General features: G+C 32.9%; 3 protein-coding genes across 3 annotated transcripts; all 3 read right to left on the minus strand.

Moving 5' to 3' along the window:
- Positions 1-4,811: 4,811 nt before the first annotated feature.
- Positions 4,812-7,689, minus strand: LOC100262351 (polygalacturonase). Its single transcript, XM_002282723.5, has 9 exons — positions 7,333-7,689; positions 6,796-6,924; positions 6,514-6,681; positions 6,386-6,406; positions 6,075-6,282; positions 5,884-5,965; positions 5,644-5,752; positions 5,369-5,485; positions 4,812-5,247 (listed from the first exon to the last, which is right to left on the minus strand). Exons 1-9 carry the CDS (start codon positions 7,606-7,608, stop codon positions 5,029-5,031), a joined length of 1,329 nt encoding a protein of 442 aa, XP_002282759.1. The 5' UTR covers positions 7,609-7,689; the 3' UTR covers positions 4,812-5,028.
- Positions 7,690-14,984: 7,295 nt separating this feature from the next.
- Positions 14,985-17,773, minus strand: LOC100257239 (polygalacturonase). Its single transcript, XM_002282736.5, has 9 exons — positions 17,412-17,773; positions 16,916-17,044; positions 16,637-16,804; positions 16,501-16,521; positions 16,192-16,399; positions 16,010-16,091; positions 15,770-15,878; positions 15,495-15,611; positions 14,985-15,388 (listed from the first exon to the last, which is right to left on the minus strand). The coding sequence occupies exons 1-9, from the start codon at positions 17,685-17,687 to the stop codon at positions 15,170-15,172; spliced, it is 1,329 nt and encodes a 442-aa protein (XP_002282772.1). The 5' UTR covers positions 17,688-17,773; the 3' UTR covers positions 14,985-15,169.
- Positions 17,774-20,168: 2,395 nt separating this feature from the next.
- LOC100250296 (polygalacturonase) lies at positions 20,169-22,973 on the minus strand. The gene is made up of 9 exons (XM_002277198.5): positions 22,616-22,973; positions 22,103-22,228; positions 21,826-21,993; positions 21,695-21,715; positions 21,376-21,583; positions 21,194-21,275; positions 20,954-21,062; positions 20,679-20,795; positions 20,169-20,572 (listed from the first exon to the last, which is right to left on the minus strand). Exons 1-9 carry the CDS (start codon positions 22,889-22,891, stop codon positions 20,354-20,356), a joined length of 1,326 nt encoding a protein of 441 aa, XP_002277234.1. The 5' UTR covers positions 22,892-22,973; the 3' UTR covers positions 20,169-20,353.
- Between the last annotated feature and the right edge of the window lie 510 nt (positions 22,974-23,483).

A 23,483-nucleotide genomic window follows, 5' to 3' on the forward strand; every position in this document is an offset into this window, starting at 1 on the left:
AGAGTTGAAAGTCAACTATTATATATTGTTGACTAAGGATGAAAAATTAATTATTACATCTCATTAACAAACTAGAGTCAAATATTTTGTTTGATTTATTCAAACTTACAAAAACAAAATATCTTCATATTTTTAAGAAAAAAGTTCTAACATATTTTTCATATAAAATATATTTAATCCATATATGTATAGAAACAAAAATAACATTTTACACATTTTAAAATAACATATAAAAGAAATTTTATTTTATTTTATAAAATTTGCATTAATTTTCTTTATTTGGCCAAGCACTTCAAATCTTGAAAAAAATTAATCCTGAACAATCAACTCTTCACCTAACATAATATAAAAAAATGATTATTCCTATTAACTATTTATCTAAAACCATAACTTTAACAATTCTAAAAATTTCTTATATTGATATTATTATCACCTATATTATTTTTAACTCCCTAATTAATGACAATTTAATAAGTAAGTCCCCAAATTTTCATAAAAATTTTGTCTTTTCCAAAAATCTAATCTCAAAAGTATTTTTCTTTTTCCCTTATTTATTCAAACTAAATCTCTTAAGCATATGTATTTATGATAAACTCTTTTATCATTTTAATCAAGAATGGTTTTTTATATTATTATTATTAGGTTTTTTTTTTTGTTCATTACTTGTCTTCAATATTCTATTGCTTTTTGTCTATTATTATTATTTTCGACAAACAATACACAAATCATGCAATCAACCTCAATTTTTTTTTTCCTTCTCTATACACAGCACCATCATAGTACCACAAATAGGTTTCCTAAACACCACCTCTATTTCTTCTCTTTTATTATTATTAATATTATTTTTTTCTCTTCACAAAGTCAACATCCCGACATTTCCTTGCTTTTTTTTCCAATCCCATTTAGTCGTTACACCCTCCGACCATTCTTTTTTTCTTCTTTTCTTTTCTTTACACCACACACACCACCACGTCCATTATTTTTATTATTATAATTTTTCTTTTCTTTTTACTCATCACAAAGTCATGCCCTCACTCTCATCCTTCTTCCCTTTCCATTTTTAGTTTGATTTCTTTTTATTTTTTTTCCATATTCTACAATTCGTCGCCTAACACATTTTCATTTTTTTTCCAAAGTCAAGCATTTTTTTCATAGCTATACAATTTTCCTATAATTTTTCCTTTCTATTTATTTATTTATTTTGATTTTTACATGTTTAGATCTAATCATTTCAATTTTTGAATTTTCTCTATTTTTATCATTAAATCAATTTATATTCATAAATTTTCAATCATTTTTGTGAAACCAAGGTTTGGTTAATCTCGGTTTTGATGATAACTGTTATAAACAATTAGGCTAATCCAATATATGGTAATCACCCTAGAGGGGGGGTGAATAGGGTGATGGTCTCTTTTTGCAAATTTAAACTATGTGAATGTAAGAAACAATTATATGCAAGTATATAATAAGCAATATAAATACAATTGCATATAAATTAAAAGAGTAGGGAATAGAGAATGCAAATACAAGATTTTATAGTGGTTCGGCGCAACCCGACCTACATCCACTCTCCTCTAGCTTCAATCCTAAGCTTAAGGTTCCACTAATTCAAGGCTTCCAAACCAAGCCTTCAAGTAATACAATTGGATTATGGTTCCAATTCACCCTCTTGGACTTTTGGCTCCAAGCACCCTTTACACTTCTCAAGAGATATCCCACTCTTGAGAAACTTCATCTCAAAGATTTACAAATAAATGATCTCACAAAATCCTAGTACAAAAACTTTAAGCTCAAATAATATAAGAATATTAGGATTGAAAGGTGCACTAAAGATATACAAGTTTTAGAACAATGGTGCGCTCAAAAAACACCTTTTCAAGGCTCAAATATATTCAAGAAATGTTTGGGAAGGTTAAGTTTTTTAAACAATGAAGATTGAAGCCTTTTTATAGAAGAGAAAAACCAAACTAGCCGTTTGGGGGTTCGATCGGTCGAGTTAGGGGTCGACCGGTTGACTAGTCGTTAGCATTTAATGTTTGGCAAGTGACCGTTGGGCCTCAACCGGACCTCGATCGGGAAGAGAATCACCTCGATCGGGAAGAGAAACCCACTGGGAGAGAGAGAAACTTTTTGACATCCCTCAACCGGTCCTTGACCTGACGAGCACAACCGGTCGACTGGTTCCTCAACAGGTTGAGCCATTTTTTGGCTCAACAACCAACTTTTTCAACTTAAAACCTTTTAAAACAAGTTTGAAAAATATTTAACACAAGGTTTTAGTTGAAAAACATGAAATCATCTAATTCTTAAAATATTTAAAACAAAATAACTCTTGGATGATTTTGGTGCATAAGTAAAGAATGTAATGCATGAAAATCCTAGTGCACCAACAACTTTACAAAGAGATCTTATGAAGCTTAGGTCTTGAAAAACACTTCTCTTTGAAGTGGTCTTCTTCTTCATGATTTCTCCTTAACTTGATTTGCTTTATGATTGTCACTTTGGAAATCGTCTTGCCTAATCACACTTGAAATATAATCATTAGTTCTAAACTTTGTTTTGTTATCATCAAAATCAAGATTAACCAAATCTTGGTTTCACAATAACAAAACAAGGTTTACAACTAATGATTATATTTCAAGTGTGATTAGGCAAAACGGTTTCCAAAATGGCAATCACAAAGACAAATCAAATCAAGGAGAAATCATAAAGAAGAATGCCACTTTAAAGAGAAGTGTTTTTCAAGATCTAAGTTTCATAAGATCTCTTTGTAAGGTTGTTGGTGTACTAAGATTTTCATGCATTACATTCTTTACTTATGCACCAAAATCATTCAAAAGTTATTTTGTTTTAAATATTTTAAAATTGGATGATTTCATGTTTTCAATTAAAACTTTGTGTCAAATGTTTTTCAAATTTGTTTAAAATGTTTTAAGTTGAAAAAGTTGGTTGTTGAGCCAAAAACGATTCAACCAGTTGAACCGGATGAGGAGTCGGTCGACCGCCAGCTTAACCGGTCTAGGAGTTGGTTGACCCCCAGTTCAACCGGTCAAGGGTATGAATAATAACCAGTCAACGGCCAGCTCAACCAATTGAGGGATACAAAAAACCTTATCTCTCTTCCAGAATGGTTGTTCAACCAGATGAGGAACTGGTCAGCCCACACCTCAACCGGTCAAGGTACGATCGAGGTCCAATGGTCACCTGCCAAGCATTAAATGCTAACGACTAGTCAACCGGTCGATCCCTAACTCAACCGATCGAACCCCCAATGGCTAGTTTGGTTTTTTTTCCTCTATAAAAAAACTTCAAATCTTCATTGTTTAAGAACTCAACCTTCTCAAACCTTTCTTGAATATATTTGAGTCTTGGAAGAGTGTTTTGAGTGCATCATTGTTCTAAAACTTGCATATCATTAGTGTACTTTTCAATCCTAATTTTCTTGTATCATTTGAGCTTAAAGTTTTTGTATTAGGATTTTGTGAGATCATTTATTTATAAATCTTTGAGATGAAGTTTCTCAAGTGTAAGGTATCACTTGAGAGGTTGTTCAAGAGTAAGATATCTCTTGAGAATTGTAAATGGTGCTTGGAGCCAAAAGTCCAAGAGGGTGGACTAGAACTATAATCCAATTGTATTGTTTGAAGGTTTGGTTTGGAAGCCTTGAATAAGTGGAACCTAAAGCTTGGGATTGAAGTTAGAAGAAAGTAGATGTAGGTCGGGTTGCGCCGAACCATTATAAAATCTTATATTTGCATTCTCTCTTCCTTACTCTTTTACTTTATATGCAATTGTCTTTATATTGTTTTATTATATATTTGCATATATTTGTCTCTTACATTCACATAGTTTAAATTTATAAAAAGAGACCATCACCCTATTCACTCCCTCCCCTCTTCCCCTCTAGGGTGATTACCATAAGTTAGATTAGCCTAATTTTTCTAACAATTTTTATCTAAAAAGTAAACAAATAAACTTTAATTTAGATTTAGATTTTTCAAAGAACAACAAAAGTGTTCAAACCTAATTAATAAATCAAAAATATTAATATAAGGGTTAGAATCTTATCTAGAAAACTAATATTTAAATCATAAACCTTCAAATCTTTAGTTCTATATTATCCTATGTTCTCTAATATTTGTAATCATCATATAAAATGGTTTTTTAAATAAAGAATACAAGAAAAATCTAATTTATATGTAGAGTTTTTAAATGGAAAAAGACTTTTCTATCTTTATTAAATTTATTAAATTTATTTTTTATCTTTCTTTCATTCTAATTTAACAATATATTTGGGGCATTACAATCCCTTGGCATGGAAACTTATCGCTGCAATAAAGCTTTATGGCCTCATTTGAAGAATTTGTTCTTTTAATGTTCGAGTACAACACATTTTGCACTTGAACCGCCCAGCTCTACACCATTTGTATTAGGGAAATCATGAACAATTAATTGAAGGTTAATGATATTGGTTTTGTTTGTCAAGATATGGGTTGAACTTTTGAGTTTCCATACCTTTGATTTGTGTTCAATTAGTTTCCATAGTTTTGTGATGACAACAATATTTATATGGGCCAATTTCATGTTGCATGCATTTTTAAAATAAATAAATAAATAAATATGTATATATATATATATATATATACATATTTATTTATTTATTTATTTATTTTTATTTTTTTATTATTTTGTGGAAATACCATATAGCATGGTATTGAATCAAGGGAGAAAAACTCTGAAGAAAAAAATTAATTTTCAGAAAAATGAAAAGAATTAGTAAATACTAAGATGAAAATTAACAACAAATAAATGGTCATTTTATTGATGATAAACAATAAGAGAACATCAACTCCATTGTATTGACAGATAGTATTGTGTGTTGGGCTACATTCCAATACTAAGTGGTCTTATTCTATCATAAACAAATTAATATCACATACTCGCTGTTACTTTTCAATAATGAGTATATATGTATAAACACCAATAAGTGTGTGATCAGAACCAATAACCCTAGCTTCCATGCAATTCTCAAGTGCAACTTGGAGACACATCTCCTTTTTCAGTCACTTTGGCATTGTTGCACACAGCTTTGGTTGCTCTTCCTCCTCCAATTTCTATATCAATGTCTTGCAGCACAACCCCCTGACATGGAAACTTGTCGCTACAATCAAGTTGTATAGCCTCATTTGAAGAACTTGTTCCTTTGATGTTCTGGTACAACACATTTTGCACTTGAACCGCCCGGCTCTGCAACAAAACCAAGTAGCGCTCCATCATTTGTATTAGGGAAATCATGAACAATTAATTGAGGGTTGATGATATTGGTTTTGTTTGTGAAGATCCAGGGTTGAGGTTCGCGTTTCCATACCTGTGATTTGCATGGTTTGTCCTGGTCACAGTACTTTTGGTCTATTATTATAGGGTTTTTCACATTATGCATTTCAATGTTCTGGAATTTGATGTTGCTTGCGCTTCCAGACCCTCCCTGCAACAAAATTCTTGTGTTAATATTTGACTGATCGAAAACTTGAGTTATTAAGTAATGAATGTAATAAGTCAATAACGCATATTAAATTAACTTATACTAAAGCTTCTTCATAATATCCGACTCATACAAACATATGTATGCATGTTTCTTCTTACCTGCCATGTCTTGATTCTAACTCCATTTGTGGTTCCCGAAAGGGTTGCCCCGTTCACTGTAATATCTGAAACGTGAGCCTCTGAGTTTCCAGATCCTAAGCTTCCAATACTGAGGAGTTGGCCATGGAACAAAGACAAAATTCAAAAGAAATACGTATATGTTAGTGTTGATTAATGAGTCATATATAGAAATTAAGATTAATTTAGCAATATTAATGTTGGGGTTACTGGGTTAATTACCTGATTCCATGGCCTGGTCCACAGGTGATACCAGTGGCTTGCAAGTTCTGGGTTCCACTCACAATTGAAATACAGTCGTCACCTTCAACAATCAAACAATCAAACAAAATTTGTCATTGATTCAGCATGGCTACAACTATTTAAAAAAATATATATTTTTAGTTTTGTTTTTAGGCAAATTTTGAGGATACCTGTTCCTAAAACTGAGCTTGAAATCTGGATATTTTGGGTGTCAGTCACATGGATTCCATCAGTGTTGGGGCTGTCCCCTGGTGCAGTTACAGTGAGACCCGAAGCTTGAACACCCACGCATTTTTCAAAAGAAACATGCATTTGCTGGGCATTTTGGATCTTGAGGTTCTTCACTACCAAGTTCTTGCAGTTGTAGAAGGTTAAGGCCTGCCAAAACATAATTCCAAACAAGAAATTATATGTCTTCCATTTTCATATAAACATCATAGAAAAAGTTTGCACTCATATGAGAGGATGTATATCGACGTACCGTTGGTGCATCCTTGCAAGACTGCGGGAATTTAAAGGGAAAAAAAAAAAAAAATCAGCCAATGGTCATTAAAAGATAATCAAAAGAAAAGAGAGAGAGAGAGAGAGAGTTATGAGTGGCATAATTACAAGATCATCGTTCACTTTGCAAGAGTTCTCCCACCATGTCTTCCCATTTCCATTGATGGTTCCACCACCTTGAACCGCTAAGTTTTGGACATTTTCAAAGACAAGCCACCGGGTCATATCGTTACTGTAGGCGGATCGATCAGCAGATGCCTGGACAGTTCCATATATCTGGTTTTTTTTTTTTTTTTCAAAAAATATCATTAGTCATTTTATGCTATATACATCAATGAGAAACAGCTCCTTGAAGGTCTGAAGAAAATGACTCCTGTGATGGAATCTCACCTGCACTGTAATACTGGATTTGCAAGGACCTTGAAATGTAATTGGCTTAAGGAGATAGTTCTTGGTTTGGGGCACCACTAGGACAGATCCTTGAGATGAACAAGCTGCCTCCCAAGCTTTCTTGAATGCCTGAAAGACCCAACATTGGTTATATATATATATATATATTACTTCGCATGACAGAACCAATGAAGGTAAGATTGAATCTAACAAGCCCTAATAATTTCAATATGTTTGATTCATAGCATAGTTTGTCTTCATTGGATGTGAAGTACTTCAATAGTAATTAGCCATCATTTTCATTTAGATCAATGATATAAATAGTAATTACCTAATCCGCTTCTAGTATACAATGACATGCTATAATTTTAATCCTTTTGATAATGTATGGATTCTAAACTTATTGTGATCAATATATCAAAATGCAAGCTCAGATCAAACTATATAGAACAATGATGCAAAGGTCATGCAAATGAGGATATTCTTATAAGGTTAATAAGTCAATACACATATTGACGTCTCCAGCTATATGCATACCTCTGTGGCATCACTTCCATCACCTTTAGCTCCATAATCATTCACGCTAACCGTTTTAACTGAAGCCAAAGATCTACCCACTTTACCAATCCTCTTAGAGCCCATGATTTTACTTCCAAATTTGCGCCATGGCCACTTCTCATACGCCCGGGAAGAATCATAGCCATATGCGTCGTCAAGATAATCGTAAGGTGGGTTCCCTTGCAAACCGTAGTAGCATGGGAAAGAAAGCAGAAAGACGATGAGAAATGGGATGAAGCGTCTTTTTAGAGACATTGTTTCTTCTTTGATGAAGGGGAGAGAAAATATTCTGAAGATATTGAAGCTAAGATTGGAATGGTGATGAGAGGAATGAGGCGATGAAAATATGAAGTACCGAGGTTATGTATTTATAGAGAATCATCAGGGGTTTTGGGTCCACTGTCCATCACACGATGCCCCTTGAGGTATGGATTTGCAATCATTTGGGATACGCAAAGAGTACTGCTACCAGAAGGAACTCCTGGACACCATGGCTGACTTTGGTGCATACATGCATCAGTCCATACTATTCATTGATATCTTATCTATATACCATGCCGTGCATATTTGCAGTTATACATTTTGAATAAATTCAACTACATAAATTTTGAAACTTATGAGGAGAAAAACTCATTAACACTTAGATCGACGAGCCTCATCATGCAAAGAAGGCAAATATTGAGGGCCACTTTTTTATATACATGTACATGTAACATGCATATATGCATCATCTAGCCTATTTTGTCCATTAATTATCATCAGATTATTCCAAATGATTATCCTAGATTATGGCAGCTGGCTAATAGGTCACATAAAAATGGGCATTTACCCATTACTATATATATTGAACGATGCACACATGAAACATATGTAAATGCATCAAATGATCCATACGTATGCTCATGATGTCACAGAGATGAACTATGGCAAGCTAGTGACCTCCCCTTCCCTTCACATGCTGCCAAATTCCACACTTGTCACAACCCGATTTGCACGGAAATAATCTGCCACACACTTTCAGAAGCGTGTGGGGGTTTCTATGGAATTCATGCATAAAAAATATTGAGTTGCCGTAATCTATTTTGAGGGATAAAAAGGGTAGGCATGGGGTTTGAGTAGAGGTGTAAATTTGTTAAGTTTCTAAGTGGTCGTCTCCCTTAATGAATATAAGACTTTAGAGCACTTCAGTTCACATGCTGATGGAATTTGAACCTTTTCACAAGATGGCATTGTCTCATGATTCTCAAAATTAACAAGCAATCAAACTGAGAAAAACTTGAGCTTTAGGCTTGTCATAGGGTGTCGCCACGTGTACTAACCCATGACAAATGATAAATCAACACGTGCTTCCCACAATTTGCAAGTTCCTTGACACATAATAGTAGAGAGGCGTGGTTTGAAAAATGGGGTTTGGATTACACAAGGTGGTATGGGCTGAAGAATATGAGTTCATTAGATAACAGCTTATCATGTATTTTGACATGATAAGCTTTTTTTAATCATTATGGGCTCATGTATCATTTTTTAATGGGTAATGCGTTAGCTAAGATTATGAAATGGGAAGTTGACCTCATAGAAGGGTTAGCGCAGTTGTAAAGAAGTTTGAGCCAACTGTTTGGAAAGTTGCTTTCAATGGAAGGTATACAGGAACTTATACCAAATTCCATCAAATGGCTGATTCAGAATGGAAGAGTTGAAACTTTAGTCAATGGGTGTAATATTATTAATCAGATCATTTTCTTCAAACGAAGCAAAAAATTCGGCCAAGCACATGAGCCTAACAGTTGCCAATTTCAACACTGCAAGTTAATTTGTGACCACTGCATTTCAGCTTTTTCCTTCTTTTGGCTTTCTTCTTTATTTTGTTCACTTTGGTGTAAAAAGCATTTTTTTTTTATTCATTTTGGTGTGAAGCTGGGAAAAAATAGAGTAAGATGATGGAGTTTTTGCCATGTGCTTGAAACAATCATAATATAATATTATTGTCTAACGATTCTTGAAAAGTATAAGGAAATAATAAAATTATTAAGAAAAATGATTTTTACAAAAATTATAAAAAAAAATTTAAATATAATTAAAATTCATTAAAAATTTATATATCTTTAAATTACTTAATTTTTATATAAAGGAATTAAAAGAAGTAAAATAATTTAAAATAATAAATAAAAATAATTTATTGACTATAAATACATTTTTTATTTTTCTCCCTTTTTTGTTTTCTTTTATTTTTTGTCTTTATTTTTTTTTCACTTACATTTTTTCTCAAACCACACATAACCTCAAACCCTATTCACTTGTGTCATCATGTTGTTGTTTTTGCTTTAGCCAATTTTTTTATTTTTTTTTAGGGTTTCTTGAAAATGGAGAAATTTTCCTAAAAATTATGTTGCAAACGTAGGGGAATTAATGCAAGTCTAAATAGCCCAACAAAGCCCACGTTTACCTGTCTATCTTGTGGATAAATTTTACTCATCTGCTTTAAGGTTTCAATTAAATACACTTAACCATTATAAGTTTGAAATTTCGTCAAATACTTCTCTTATTATAAATCAAATGAAAGATATGTGAAAATAACTAATAAAATGAGTAAAATTGGTATTTGACAAAATTTCAAACTTATAGTGTCTAGGTATATATGACTTAAATATCAAGGAATGTAAGTAAAATTAATTCTTTATCTTGGATTGGATTAACCCAAAAGTAACCTAATTTTGATGGTTTGGGGCTGAACTTCAAATATGAGCTCATTCCATATTGCAAGTAATTTTTTTAATATTTTTTTATTTTTAGGAAAAATTATATATCATGTTATTGAATAAAGGGTGAAAGACTCCAAAGAAAAAAATAACTTTCTAAAAAATAAATATTAAATAAAAAAATAGTAAATGCTAAGATGTAAATTAACAACAAATAAATGACCGTTTTATTGATGATTAACAATAAGAGAACATCATATCAATTATAATGATCAATAGTATTGTGTGTTGGGTTACATTCAAATAACAATTAGTTTTATCCTATGATAAGCAATTGTTATATATATATATATATATATATATATATATATATATATATATATTGTTATAAAAATTAGGCTAATCCAATTTAAGGTAATCACCCTATAGGAAAGGTGAATAAGGTGATGGTCTTTTTTTACAAATTTAAATTATATGAATGCAAGAAACAATTATATGCAAATATATATAATAAAACAATATGAAAACAATTGCATATAAAATAAAAGAGTAGAGAAGAGAGAATGCAAATACAAGATTTATATAGTGATTCAGCGCAACCCGGCCTACGTCCATTATCCTCTAACTTCAATCCCAAGTTTGAGGTTTTACTAATTCAAGACTTCCAATCCAAGCCTTCAAGTAATACAATTGAATTATAGTTCCAATCAACTCTCTTAGACTTTTAGCTCCAAACACCCTTTACAATCTCCAATAGATACCTCACTCTTGAACAACCCCTCAAGTAATACTCCACACTTAAGACTTCCTAAGTGATACCTCACACTTAGACTTTTCTTCTCAAAGATTTATAAATAAAGATAGAAAATATTCTCACAAAATCCTAATACAAAACTTTAGGCTTAAATGATACAACAAAATTATGAGTGAATTATGCACTAAAGATATGCAAGTTTTAGAACAATGGTACACTAAAAAAAACTCTCCCAATGCTCAAATATATTCAAAAAATGTTTAGGAAGGTTAAGGCCATGAAACAATAAAGATTAGAGCATTTTTATAAAGAAAAAAATGTCAAACTAGCTATTGGAGGTTCGACCAGTCTAATTGGAGGTTGATCGGTTGACTAACCGTTAGCATTTAATACTTGATAGGTAACCATTGAACCTCGACTGCCCCTTAACCGGACCTCAACCGATTAAGGTTCAACCTTGACTGATTGAACAATTGTTCTGGAATAGAAAGAAGGTTTTTGCATCATTTGACCTATTGAGCTAAACAGGTCAACCGGTTCCTCATCCGGTTCAAACGGTTGAGTCATTTTTAGCTCAACAATTATCATTTTCAATTTAAAACTTTTTAAACAAGTTTGAAAAACATTTGACACAAGGTTTTAGTTGAAAACATGAAACCATCCAATTTTAAATGATTTAAAACAAAATTATTTTTGGATGATTTTGGTGTATAAATTAATAATGTAATGCATGAAAAACCTAGTGCACCAACAACCTTACAAAGAGATCCTATAAAGCTTAGGTTTTGAAAAGAATTTCTCTTTGAGGTCGTATTCTTCTTATTGATTTCTCTTTGACTTGATTTTGTCTTTGTGATTGTCACTTTGAAAATCTACTTGTCTAATCACACTTGAAACATAATCATTAGTTTCAAACCTTGTTTTGTTATCATTAAAATCGAGATTAATCAAACTTTGGTTTCACACATACACATACACACACATATATATATATATACACACACACACAAATAAGTGTGTGATAAGAAACCAACAACCCTAGCTCTCATTCAATACTCAAGTGCAATAGGGAGACACATCTCATTTTTCAATCACTTTACCAACTTTGTCTCCTCCAACTTCTATATCAATATCTTGCATCACAATCCTTGTCACACCCTAACTAAAAGCGTGACAGTCATTTCACATCTCAAGTCCAGAAACTCAAAGTAAAAATGACAATAATATCCATTTTATAACTAGAAGTTACCAATTACTAAATTTTTGTTCAAAATAATAGAATAAATTTTATAATCTTTAAATCTCAATTTTAAAACTAACACATCAATCAAAGTGCTATTGTTCAAACTTAACAATTTAAACAGTCATTAAATTCCAACTTTTGAATAATATCCAAAAAATAAAGTTTAAATCAAAAGTCTTAATAATGGTCAAAATCTCATCCTAACCGTCATTTCTCATTTGAACTGAGAATACCTAAAAAATTGTCAACAAAAGTGAATGAGCCCAAAACCCAATAAGGAATATTATTACAATTTCATGGATCAAACATTTTCAACTATGATTTCAAATAAGAGATATAATATACAATTTTTTTCATAAAAACTTTTGAGTCCAAACATGCTAATACATTCCAAACTTTTGAACCAAACATTTTTATATCTATGTTAAAACAATTTCATATCATTTACATTCAAAATATTTTTACTTTGATTATCAAATAACAAATATTGCCCAATAAGGTAGGACTTTACAAATTGGTAGCTAGCATCAAATTAGTTCATTTTAATGTGGACGAAACCAAATACTACTAGTACTAATAACGTCTAACCAAACCCCTAAAGGTTAGGGTTCAAATAAATTATATTACTCATCACAAAATGTAAAGGTCAACTATCATATTCTGTTGACAAATGTCAAAAAGTCAACTATTATATCTCGTTAACTATGGTCGAAAAGTCAACTATGATATCTCATTAACTAGGGTCAAATAAATTAAAGTCAAATACTTTGTTTGATTTATTCAAACTTAAAAAAAACAAAATATCTTCATATTTTTCCATTATAAACAAAATTAAACAGTTCTAACATATTATTCATATAAAATATATTTAATTCATGTATAGAAACAAAAATAACATTTTACACATTTTAAAATAATATATAAAAAGAAAATTATTTTCTTTTACAAAATTTACATTAATTTCCTTTATTTTGAACAAGCACTCAAAATATTAAAGAAAATTATTCCAGAACAATCAATTTCTCAACTAACATAACATAAGAAAATTACTATTATTATTAACTATTTATCTAAAATTATATGTTTGACAACTCTAAAAGTTTCCTATGTTGATATTATTATCACATATATTATTTTTAACTTCCTAATCAATGACAATTTAATAAGTGAGTTTTCAAATTTTCATAAAAATTGTGTCATTTTTAAAAATCTAATCTCAAAAATCCATTTCTCTTTCCTTATTTATTTAAATTAAATGTCTAAAGCATATGTATTTATAATAAACCTTTTTATCATTTTAATCAAGAATAGGTTTTTTTTGTTCATTACTTGTCTTTCATATTCTATTGCCTTGTGTCTATTATTATTATTTTCGACAAACAATACACAAATCATGCAATCAACCTCAATTTTTTTTTTCTCCTTCTCTATACACCCGCACCATCCTATTACCACAAATAGGTTTCCCAAACACCACCTCTATTTCTTCTCTTTTATTATTATTAATATTATTTTCTTCTCTTCACAAAGTCAACATCCAAACCATTCCGTGGCTTTTTTTTTTTTTTTTTGTCTTGTTTTTTTTTCCTCTCCCGTTTAGCCGTGACACTCTCCAACCATTCTTTTTTTTCTTCTATTATTTTTATTATTATAATTTTTTTTTTTTTTTATCCTTTTACTCATCAGAAAGCCGTGCCCTCACTCACATCCTTCTTCCCTTTCCATTTTTATTTTGATTTGTTTTTATTTTTTTACACATCCTACAATTCGTGGCGTAGCACGTTTTCTTTTTTTTTTAAAAAAAAATTTTCCTAAGTCAAAATTTTTTTCATGATCATACACTTTTCCTATAATTATTCCTTCTTATTTACTTATTTATTTTGATTTTTACTTGTTTATATCTAACCATTTCAAAATTTGGATTTTCTCTATTTTCATAAATAAATCAACTTATATTTATAAATTTTCAAACTTTTTTTATCTAAAATTAAACAAGCAAACTCTTATTTAGATTTTTCAAAGAATATCAAAGATGTTTAAATTTAATTAACGAATTTAAAATACTAATCTAAGCTTTAGAATCTTATCTGGAAAACTAATCTTCAAATCTTTAATCCTACATTATCCTAAGTTTTCTAAATTTTGTAATCATCGTGTAAAAATGTTTTTGAATAAAAAACATTAGAAAATTTTATTTTATACGTAGAGTTTTTAAATGCAAAAAGATATTTTTATCCTTATTACATTTATTAAATTTATTTGTTATTTTTCTTTTATTCTAATTTATGATTTTACCCTTAACAATATATTTGGGGCATTACAATCCCTTGACATGGAAACTTATCGCTGCAATAAAGCTTTATGGCCTCATTTGAAGAATTTGTTCTTTTAATGTTCGAGTACAACACATGTTGCACTTGAACCGCCCAGCTCTACATCATTTGTATTAGGGAAATCATGAACAACAAATTGAAGGTTAATGATATTGGTTTTGTTTGTCAAGATATGGGTTGAACTTTTGAGTTTCCATACCTATGATTTGTGTTCAATTGGTTTCCATAGTTTTGTGATGAAAACAATATTTATATGGGCATTCGCGTTTTATTTTATTTTTGGGTTATTTTAATTTTCAATCCCAATCCATTTTTATGTGATAATGGCGTGGTTTGCTGATATGACATTAGACGACTCAGCGTGAAGTTGGGCCTTGATGCCCGATTATCTAGTGGGTGGACCTTGAAGCCCAAAAGTAACCTAGTTCTAATGGCCTTTGGGGCTGAACTTCGGATATGGGCCAATTTCATGTTGCATGCATTTTTTAAAAATAAATATATTTTTATTATTTTGAGGAAATACTAGATAGCATGGTATTGAATCAAGGGAGAAAAACTCTAAATTTTCAGAAAAATGAAAAGAATTAGTAAATACTAAGATGAAATTAACAACAAATAAAAGGTCATTTTATTGATGATAAACAATAAGAGAACATCAACTCCATTGTCTTATTCTATAGTAAGCAAATTAATATCACATACTCACTATTACTTTTAAATAATTAGTATATATCTATAAACACTGATAAGTGTGTGATCAGAACCAATAACCCTAGCTTCCACGCAATTCTCAAGTGCAACTTGGAGACACATCTCCTTTTTCAGTCACTTTGGCATCGTTGCACACAGCTGTGGCTGCTTTTCCTCCTCCAGTTTCTATATCAATGTCTTGCAGCACAATCCCCTGACATGGAAACTTGCTGCTACAATCAAGTTGTATAGCCTCACTTGAAGAACTTGTTCCTTTGATGTTCTGGTACAACACATTTTGCACTTGAACCGCCTGGCTCTGCAACAAAACCATTTGTATTAGGGAAATCATGAACAATTAATTGAGGGTTGATGATATTGGTTTTGTTTGTGAAGATCCAGGGTTGAGGTTTGAGTTTCCATACCTCTGATTCGCATGGTTTGTCGTCGTCACAGTACTTTTGGTTTATTATTATAGGGTTGTCCACATCATGCATTTCAATGTTCTGGAATTTGATGTTGCTTGCGCTTCCAGACCCTCCCTGCAACAAAATTCTTGTGTTAATATTTGACTGATCGAAAGCTTAAGTTATTAAGTAATAAATGTAATAAGTCAATAACGCATATTAAATTAACTTATACTAAAGCTTCTTCATAATATCCGACTCATACAAACATATGTATGCATGTTTCTTCTTACCTGCCATGTCTTGATTCTAACTCCATTTGTGGTTCCCGAAAGGGTTGCCCCGTTCACTGTAATATCTGAAACGTGAGCCTCTGAGTTTCCAGATCCTAAGCTTCCAATACTGAGGAGTTGGCCATGGAACAAAGACAAAATTCAAAAGAAATACGTATATGTTAGTGTTGATTAATGAGTCATATATAGAAATTAAGATTAATTTAGCAATATTAATGTTGGGGTTACTGGGTTAATTACCTGATTCCATGGCCTGGTCCACAGGTGATACCAGTGGCTTGCAAGTTCTGGGTTCCACTCACAATTGAAATACAGTCGTCACCTTCAACAATCAAACAAAATTTGTCATTGATTCAGCATGGTTACAACTATTTTTAAAAAAAATATTTTTAGTTTTGTTTTTAGGCAAATTTTGAGGATACCTGTTCCTATAACTGAGCTTGAAATCTGGATATTTTGGGTGTCAGTCACATGGATTCCATCAGTGTTGGGGCTGTCCCCTGGTGCAGTTACAGTGAGACCCGAAGCTTGAACACCCACGCATTTTTCAAAAGAAACATGCATTTGCTGGGCATTTTGGATCTTGAGGTTCTTCACTACCAAGTTCTTGCAGTTATAGAAGGTTAAGGCCTGCCAAAACATAATTCCAAACAAGAAATTATATGTCTTCCATTTTCATATAAACATCATAGAAGAAGTTTGCACTCATATGAGAGGATGTATCAACGTACCGTTGGTGCATCCTTGCAAGGCTGCGGGAATTTAAAGGGAAAAAAAAAATTCAGCCAATGATCATTAAAAGATAATCAAAAGAAAAAAAAAAGGGAAAAAGAGACAGAGACAGAGAGTCATGAGTGGCATAATTACAAGATCATCGTTCACTTTGCAAGAGTTCTCCCACCATGTCTTCCCATTTCCATTGATGGTTCCACCACCTTGAACCGCTAAGTTTTGGACATTTTCAAAGACAAGCCACCGGGTCATATCGTTACTGTAGGCGGATCGATCAGCAGATGCCTGGACAGTTCCATATATCTGGTTTTTTTTTTCCCCCAAAAATATCATTAGTCATTTTATACGATATACATTAATTAGAAGCAGCTGCTTGAAGGTCTGAAGAAAATGACTCCTGTGATGGAATCTCACCTGCACTGTAATACTGGATTTGCAAGGACCTTCAAATGTAATTGGCTTAAGGAGATAGTTCTTGTTTTTGGGCACCACTAGGACAGATCCTTGAGATGAACAAGCTGCCTCCCAAGCTTTCTTGAATGCCTGAAAGACCCAACATTGGTTATATATATATTACTTCGCATGACAGAACCAATGAAAATAAGACTGAATCCAACAAGCCCTAATAATTTTAATATGTTTGACTCATAGCATAGTTTGTCTTCATTGGATGTGAAGTTCTTCAATAGTAATTAGCCATCATTTTCATTTAGATCAATGATATAAATAGTAATTACCCAATCCGCTTCTAGTATACAATGACATACTATAACTTATTGTGATCAATATATCAAAATGCAAGCTCAGATCAAACTATATAGAACAATAATGCAGAGATCATGGAAATGAGGACATTCTTATAAGGTTAATAAGTCAATACACATATTGACGTCTCTAGCTATATCCATACCTCTGTGGCATCACTTCCATCACCTTTAGCTTCATAATCATTCACGCTAACCGTTTTAACTGAAGCCAAAGATCTACCCACTTTACAAATCCTCTTAGAGCCCATGATTTTACTTCCAAATTTGCGCCATGGCCAGCTCTCATACGCCCGGGAAGAATCATAGCCATATGCGTCGTCAAGATAATCGTAAGGTGGGTTCCCTTGCAAACCGTAGTAGCATGGGAAAGAAAGCAGAAAGACGATGAGAAACGGGATGAAGCGTCTTTGTAGAGACATTGTTTCTTCTTTGGTAAAGGGGAGAGAAAATATTCTGAAAGATATTATTTTGAGGCTAAGATTGGAATGATGATGAGAGGAATGGAGGTGATGAAAATATGAAGTGCTGAGGTAATGTATTTATAGAGAATCATCAGGGGTTTTGGGTCTACCGTCCATCACACAATGCCCCTTGAGGTATGGATTGGGAATCATTTGGGATACGCAAGAGTACTGCTACCAGAATGAACTCCTGGACACCATGGCTGACTTTGATGCATTCATGCATCAGTCCATATTTATTTTTTATTAATATCTAATCTGTATAGCATGTCGTGCATATTTGCGGTTATACATTTTGAATAAATTCAACTACATAAATTTTGCAACTTATAATGAGAAAAACTCATTAACACTTAGATCAACGAGCCTCATCACGTAAAGAAGGCAAATATTGAGGGCCACTTTTTCATATACATGTACATGTAACATGCATATATGCATCATCTAGCCTATTTTGTACGTCCATTAATTATCATCAGATTATTCCAAATGATTATCCTAGATTATGGCAGCTGGCTAAAATAGGTCACATAAAAATTGGTATTTATCCTTTGACTCTATATATCGAATGATGCACACATGAAAGATATGTAAATGCACCAAACGATCCAAACATATGATCATGATGTCACAGAGATGAAGTATGGCAAGCTAGTGACCTCCCCTTTCCTTCACATGTTGCCAAATTCCACACTTGACACAACCCGATTCGCCCGGAAACAATCTGCCCCGCACTTTCAGAAGCGTGTGGGGGTTTTCATGGAATTCATGCATAAAAAATATTGAGTTGCCGTAATCTATTTTGAGGGATAAAAAGGGTGGGCATGGGATTTGAGTAGAGGTGTTTGTTGAGTTCCTACGTGGTAATCTCTCTTCCTTAATGAATATAAGACGTTAGAGCACTTCACATGCTGATGGAATTTGAACCTTTTCACAAGATGGCATTGTCTCATGATTCCCAAAATTAACAAGCAATCAAACTGAGAAAAACTTGAGCTTTAGGCTTGTAATATGGTGTCGCCACGTGTACACCCCGTGACAAATCATAGATCACGTTCTGCCAACCATTTGCCAGTTCGTTGATACATAATAGTAGAGAGGCGTGGTTTGAAAAATGGGGGTTGGATTACACATGCAAGGTGGTATGGGCTGAAGAATATGAGTTCATTAGATAACAGCTTATCATGTATTTTGACAACCCAGTTTGAAAAAGGCCATCAATCATCATCAATCATTATGGGCTCGTGTATCTTTTTTTAATGGGTAATGCGTTAGCTAGGATTATGAAATGGGAAGTCGACCTCATAGAAGGGTTAGCGCAGTTGTAAAGAAGTTTGAGCCAACTGTTTTGGAAAGTTGCTTTCAATGGAAGGTACACAGGAACTTTATACCAAATTCCATCAAATGGCTGATTCAGAATGGAAGAGTGGAAACTTGAATCAAAGGGTGTAATATTAATTAGATCATTTTCTTCAAACCAAGCAAAAAGTTCGGCCAAGCACATGAGCCTAACCGTTGCCAATTTCAACACTGCAAGTTAATTTGTGACTACTCCATTTCAGCTCTTTCCTTCTTTTTGCTTTTTTCTCATTTTGTTCACTTTGGTGTAAAACGCATTTTTTATTTTATTTTATTCATTTGGGTGTGAAGCTGAGAAAAAATAGAGTAAGATGATGGAGTTGCCTGCTTGAAACGATTATAATATAATATTATTGTTTAAGATTACGTATGATTCTCGAAAAGTATTAAGAGAAGAATAAAATTATTAAAAAAAAATACGTTAGCTAAGATTATTAAATGGGAAGTCGACCTCATAGAAAGGTTAGCGCAGTTGTAAAGAAGTTTGAGCCAACTGTTTGGAAAGGGCCTCATTTGAAGAATTTGTTCTTTTAATGTTCGAGTACAACACATGTTGCACTTGAACCGCCCAGCTCTACATCATTTGTATTAGGGAAATCATGAACAACAAATTGAAGGTTAATGATATTGGTTTTGTTTGTCAAGATATGGGTTGAACTTTTGAGTTTCCATACCTATGATTTGTGTTCAATTGGTTTCCATAGTTTTGTGATGAAAACAATATTTATATGGGCATTCGCGTTTTATTTTATTTTTGGGTTATTTTAATTTTCAATCCCAATCCATTTTTATGTGATAATGGCGTGGTTTGCTGATATGACATTAGACGACTCAGCGTGAAGTTGGGCCTTGAAGCCCGATTATCTAGTGGGTGGGCCTTGAAGCCCAAAAGTAACCTAGTTCTAATGGCCTTTGGGGCTGAACTTCGGATATGGGCCAATTTCATGTTGCATGCATTTTTTAAAAATAAATATATTTTTATTATTTTGAGGAAATACTAGATAGCATGGTATTGAATCAAGGGAGAAAAACTCTAAATTTTCAGAAAAATGAAAAGAATTAGTAAATACTAAGATGAAATTAACAACAAATAAAAGGTCATTTTATTGATGATAAACAATAAGAGAACATCAACTCCATTGTCTTATTCTATAGTAAGCAAATTAATATCACATACTCACTATTACTTTTAAATAATTAGTATATATCTATAAACACTGATAAGTGTGTGATCAGAACCAATAACCCTAGCTTCCACGCAATTCTCAAGTGCAACTTGGAGACACATCTCCTTTTTCAGTCACTTTGGCATCGTTGCACACAGCTGTGGCTGCTTTTCCTCCTCCAGTTTCTATATCAATGTCTTGCAGCACAATCCCCTGACATGGAAACTTGCTGCTACAATCAAGTTGTATAGCCTCACTTGAAGAACTTGTTCCTTTGATGTTCTGGTACAACACATTTTGCACTTGAACCGCCTGGCTCTGCAACAAAACCATTTGTATTAGGGAAATCATGAACAATTAATTGAGGGTTGATGATATTGGTTTTGTTTGTGAAGATCCAGGGTTGAGGTTTGAGTTTCCATACCTCTGATTCGCATGGTTTGTCGTCGTCACAGTACTTTTGGTTTATTATTATAGGGTTGTCCACATCATGCATTTCAATGTTCTGGAATTTGATGTTGCTTGCGCTCCCAGACCCTCCCTGCAACAAAATACTTGAGTTAATAACCGACACATCGAAAACTTAAATTATTAAGTAATGAATGTAATAAGTCAATAATGCATATTAAATTAACTTATACTAAAGCTTTTTCGTAATATCCGACTCATACAAACATATGCATGCATGTTTCTTCTTACCGGCCATGTCTTGATTCTAACTCCATTTGTGGTTCCCGAAAGAGTTGCCCCGTTCACTGTAATATCTGAAACCAGAGCCTCTGAGTTTCCATATCCTAAGCTTCCAATACTGAGGAGTCGGCCATGGAACAAAGACAAAATTCGAAAGAAATGCATATATGTTAGTGTTAATTAATGAGTCATATATAGAAATTAAGATTAATTTAGCAATATTAATGTTGGGGTTAATGGATTAATTACCTGATTCCATGGCCTGGTCCACAGGTGATACCAGTGGCTTGCAAGTTCTGGGTTCCACTCACAATTGAAATACAGTCGTCACCTTCAACAATCAAACAAAATTTGTCATTGATTCAGCATGGTTACAACTATTTTAAAAATAAAAAAATTTAGTTTTGTTTTTAGGCAAATTTTGAGGATACCTGTTCCTATAACTGAGCTTGAAATCTGGATATTTTGGGTGTCAGTCACATGGATTCCATCAGTGTTGGGGCTGTCCCCTGGTGCAGTTACAGTGAGACCCGAAGCTTGAACACCCACGCATTTTTCAAACGAAACATGAATTTGCTGGGCATTTTCGATCTTGAGGTTCTTCACTACCAAGTTCTTGCAGTTATAGAAGGTTAAGGCCTGCCAAAATTAAAACATAATTCCAAACAAGAAATTATACATCTTCCATTTTCATATAACATCCTAGAAGAAGACGACTGCACTCATATGAGGGGATATATATCAACATACCGTTGGTGCATCCTTGCAAGACTGCAAAAATCAATGGAATTTAAATAAACAAATAAATAAAATCAGCCAATGATCATTAAAAGATAATCGAAAAGAAAAAAGAGAGAGAGAGTTATGAGTGGCATAATTACAAGATCATCGTCCACTTTGCAAGAGTTTTCCCACCATATCTTCCCATTTCCATTGATGGTTCCACCACCTTGAACCGCTAAGTTTTGGACATTTTCAAAGACAAGCCAGCGGGTCAAATCGTTACTGTAGGCGGATCGATCAGTAGATGCCTGGAGAGTTCCATATATCTGGTTTTTTTTTAAAAAAAAATATCATTAGTCATTTTATGCAATATACATCAATTAGAAACAGCTCCTTGAAGGTCTGAAGAAAATGAATCCTTTCATGGAATCTCACCTGCACTGTAATACTGGATTTGCAAGGACCTTCAAATGTAATTGGCTTAAGGAGATAGTTGTTTTTGGGCACCACTAGGACAGATCCTTGAGATGAACAAGCTGCCTCCCAAGCTTTCTTGAATGCCTGAAAGACCCAACATTGGTTATATATATTACTTCGCATGACAGAACCAATGAAAATAAGACTGAATCCAACAAGCCCTAATAATTTTAATATGTTTGATTCATAGCATAGTTTGTCTTCATTGGATGTGAAGGTCTTCAATAGTAATTAGCCATCATTTTCATTTAGATCAATGATATAAATAATAATTAGCCAATCCGCTTCGAGTATACAACTGCATGCTATAACTTCAATCCTTTTGAAAATGTATGAATTCTAAACTTATTGTGATCAATATATCAAAATGCAAGCTCCGATCAAACTATATAGAACAATAATGCAAAAACGAGGACATGCTTATAAGTTTAATAAGTCAATACACATATTGAAGTCTAGCTATATGCATACCTCTGTGGCATCACTTCCATCACCTTTAGCCCCATAATCATTCACGTTAACCGTTGTAACTGAAGCCAAAGATCTACCCACTTCACCAATCCTCTTGGAGCCCATGATTTTACTTCCAAATTTGCGCCATGGCCGCTTGTCATACGCCTGGGAAGAAGCATAGCCATATGCGTCGTCAAGATAATCGTAAGGTGGGTTCCCTTGCAAACCGTAGTAGCATGGGAAAGAAAGCAGAAAGACGATGAGAAATGGGATGAAGCGTCTTTGTAGAGACATTGTTTCTTCTTTTGTAAAGGGGAGAGAAAATATTCTGAAAGATACTATATTGAGACTAAGATTGGAATGGTGATGAGAGGTATGAAGTACCGAGGTTATGTATTTATAGAGAATCATCAGGGGTTTTGGATCCACTGTCCATGACACAATGCATGCCCCTTGAGGTATGGATTGGGAATCATTTGGGATACGCAAGAGTACTGCTACTGACACCATGACTGACTTTGATGCATTCATGCATCAGTCCATATTTACCATTCATTGATATCTAATCTATATACCATGCCGTGCATATTTGCGGTTATACATTTTGAATAAATTCAACTACATAAATTTTGCAACTTACGATGAGAAAAACCCAGTAACACTTTAGATCAACGATCCTCATCATGCAAAGAAGGCAAATATTGAGGGCCACTTTTTCATATATGCATCATCTAGCCTATTTTGTACGTCCATTCATTATCATCAGATTATTCCAAAGGATTATCCTAGATTATGGCAGCTGGCTAAAATAGGTCACATAAAAATTGGTATTTATCCTTTGACTGTATATATCGAATGATGCACACATGAAAGATATGTAAATGCA

The sequence above is a fragment of the Vitis vinifera genome, chromosome 8, assembly GCF_030704535.1.
Source record: "Vitis vinifera cultivar Pinot Noir 40024 chromosome 8, ASM3070453v1".
In the NCBI taxonomy this organism is placed as follows: Eukaryota; Viridiplantae; Streptophyta; class Magnoliopsida; order Vitales; family Vitaceae; genus Vitis; species Vitis vinifera.

What these genes read in the sequence shown, in the direction of transcription:
- LOC100262351 (XM_002282723.5), bottom strand. Translation starts at nt 7,608, where the DNA reads ATGTCTCTAAAAAGACGCTTCATCCCATTTCTCATCGTCTTTCTGCTT. An exon ending in AAGCTCAGTTTTAGGAACAG is followed by an intron (nt 5,966 to 6,074) that starts GTATCCTCAAAA and finishes TGATTGTTGAAG; the next exon opens with GTGACGACTGTATTTCAATT. An exon ending in GGACCAGGCCATGGAATCAG is followed by an intron (nt 5,753 to 5,883) that starts GTAATTAACCCA and finishes CCAACTCCTCAG; the next exon opens with TATTGGAAGCTTAGGATCTG.
- LOC100257239 (XM_002282736.5), bottom strand. Translation starts at nt 17,687, where the DNA reads ATGTCTCTACAAAGACGCTTCATCCCGTTTCTCATCGTCTTTCTGCTT. An exon ending in GCAAAGTGAACGATGATCTT is followed by an intron (nt 16,522 to 16,636) that starts GTAATTATGCCA and finishes AAATTCCCGCAG; the next exon opens with CCTTGCAAGGATGCACCAAC. An exon ending in TTAGAATCAAGACATGGCAG is followed by an intron (nt 15,612 to 15,769) that starts GTAAGAAGAAAC and finishes ATTTTGTTGCAG; the next exon opens with GGAGGGTCTGGAAGCGCAAG.
- LOC100250296 (XM_002277198.5), bottom strand. Translation starts at nt 22,891, where the DNA reads ATGTCTCTACAAAGACGCTTCATCCCATTTCTCATCGTCTTTCTGCTT. An exon ending in ATGGAAGTGATGCCACAGAG is followed by an intron (nt 22,229 to 22,615) that starts GTATGCATATAG and finishes TGGGTCTTTCAG; the next exon opens with GCATTCAAGAAAGCTTGGGA. An exon ending in AAGCTCAGTTATAGGAACAG is followed by an intron (nt 21,276 to 21,375) that starts GTATCCTCAAAA and finishes TGATTGTTGAAG; the next exon opens with GTGACGACTGTATTTCAATT.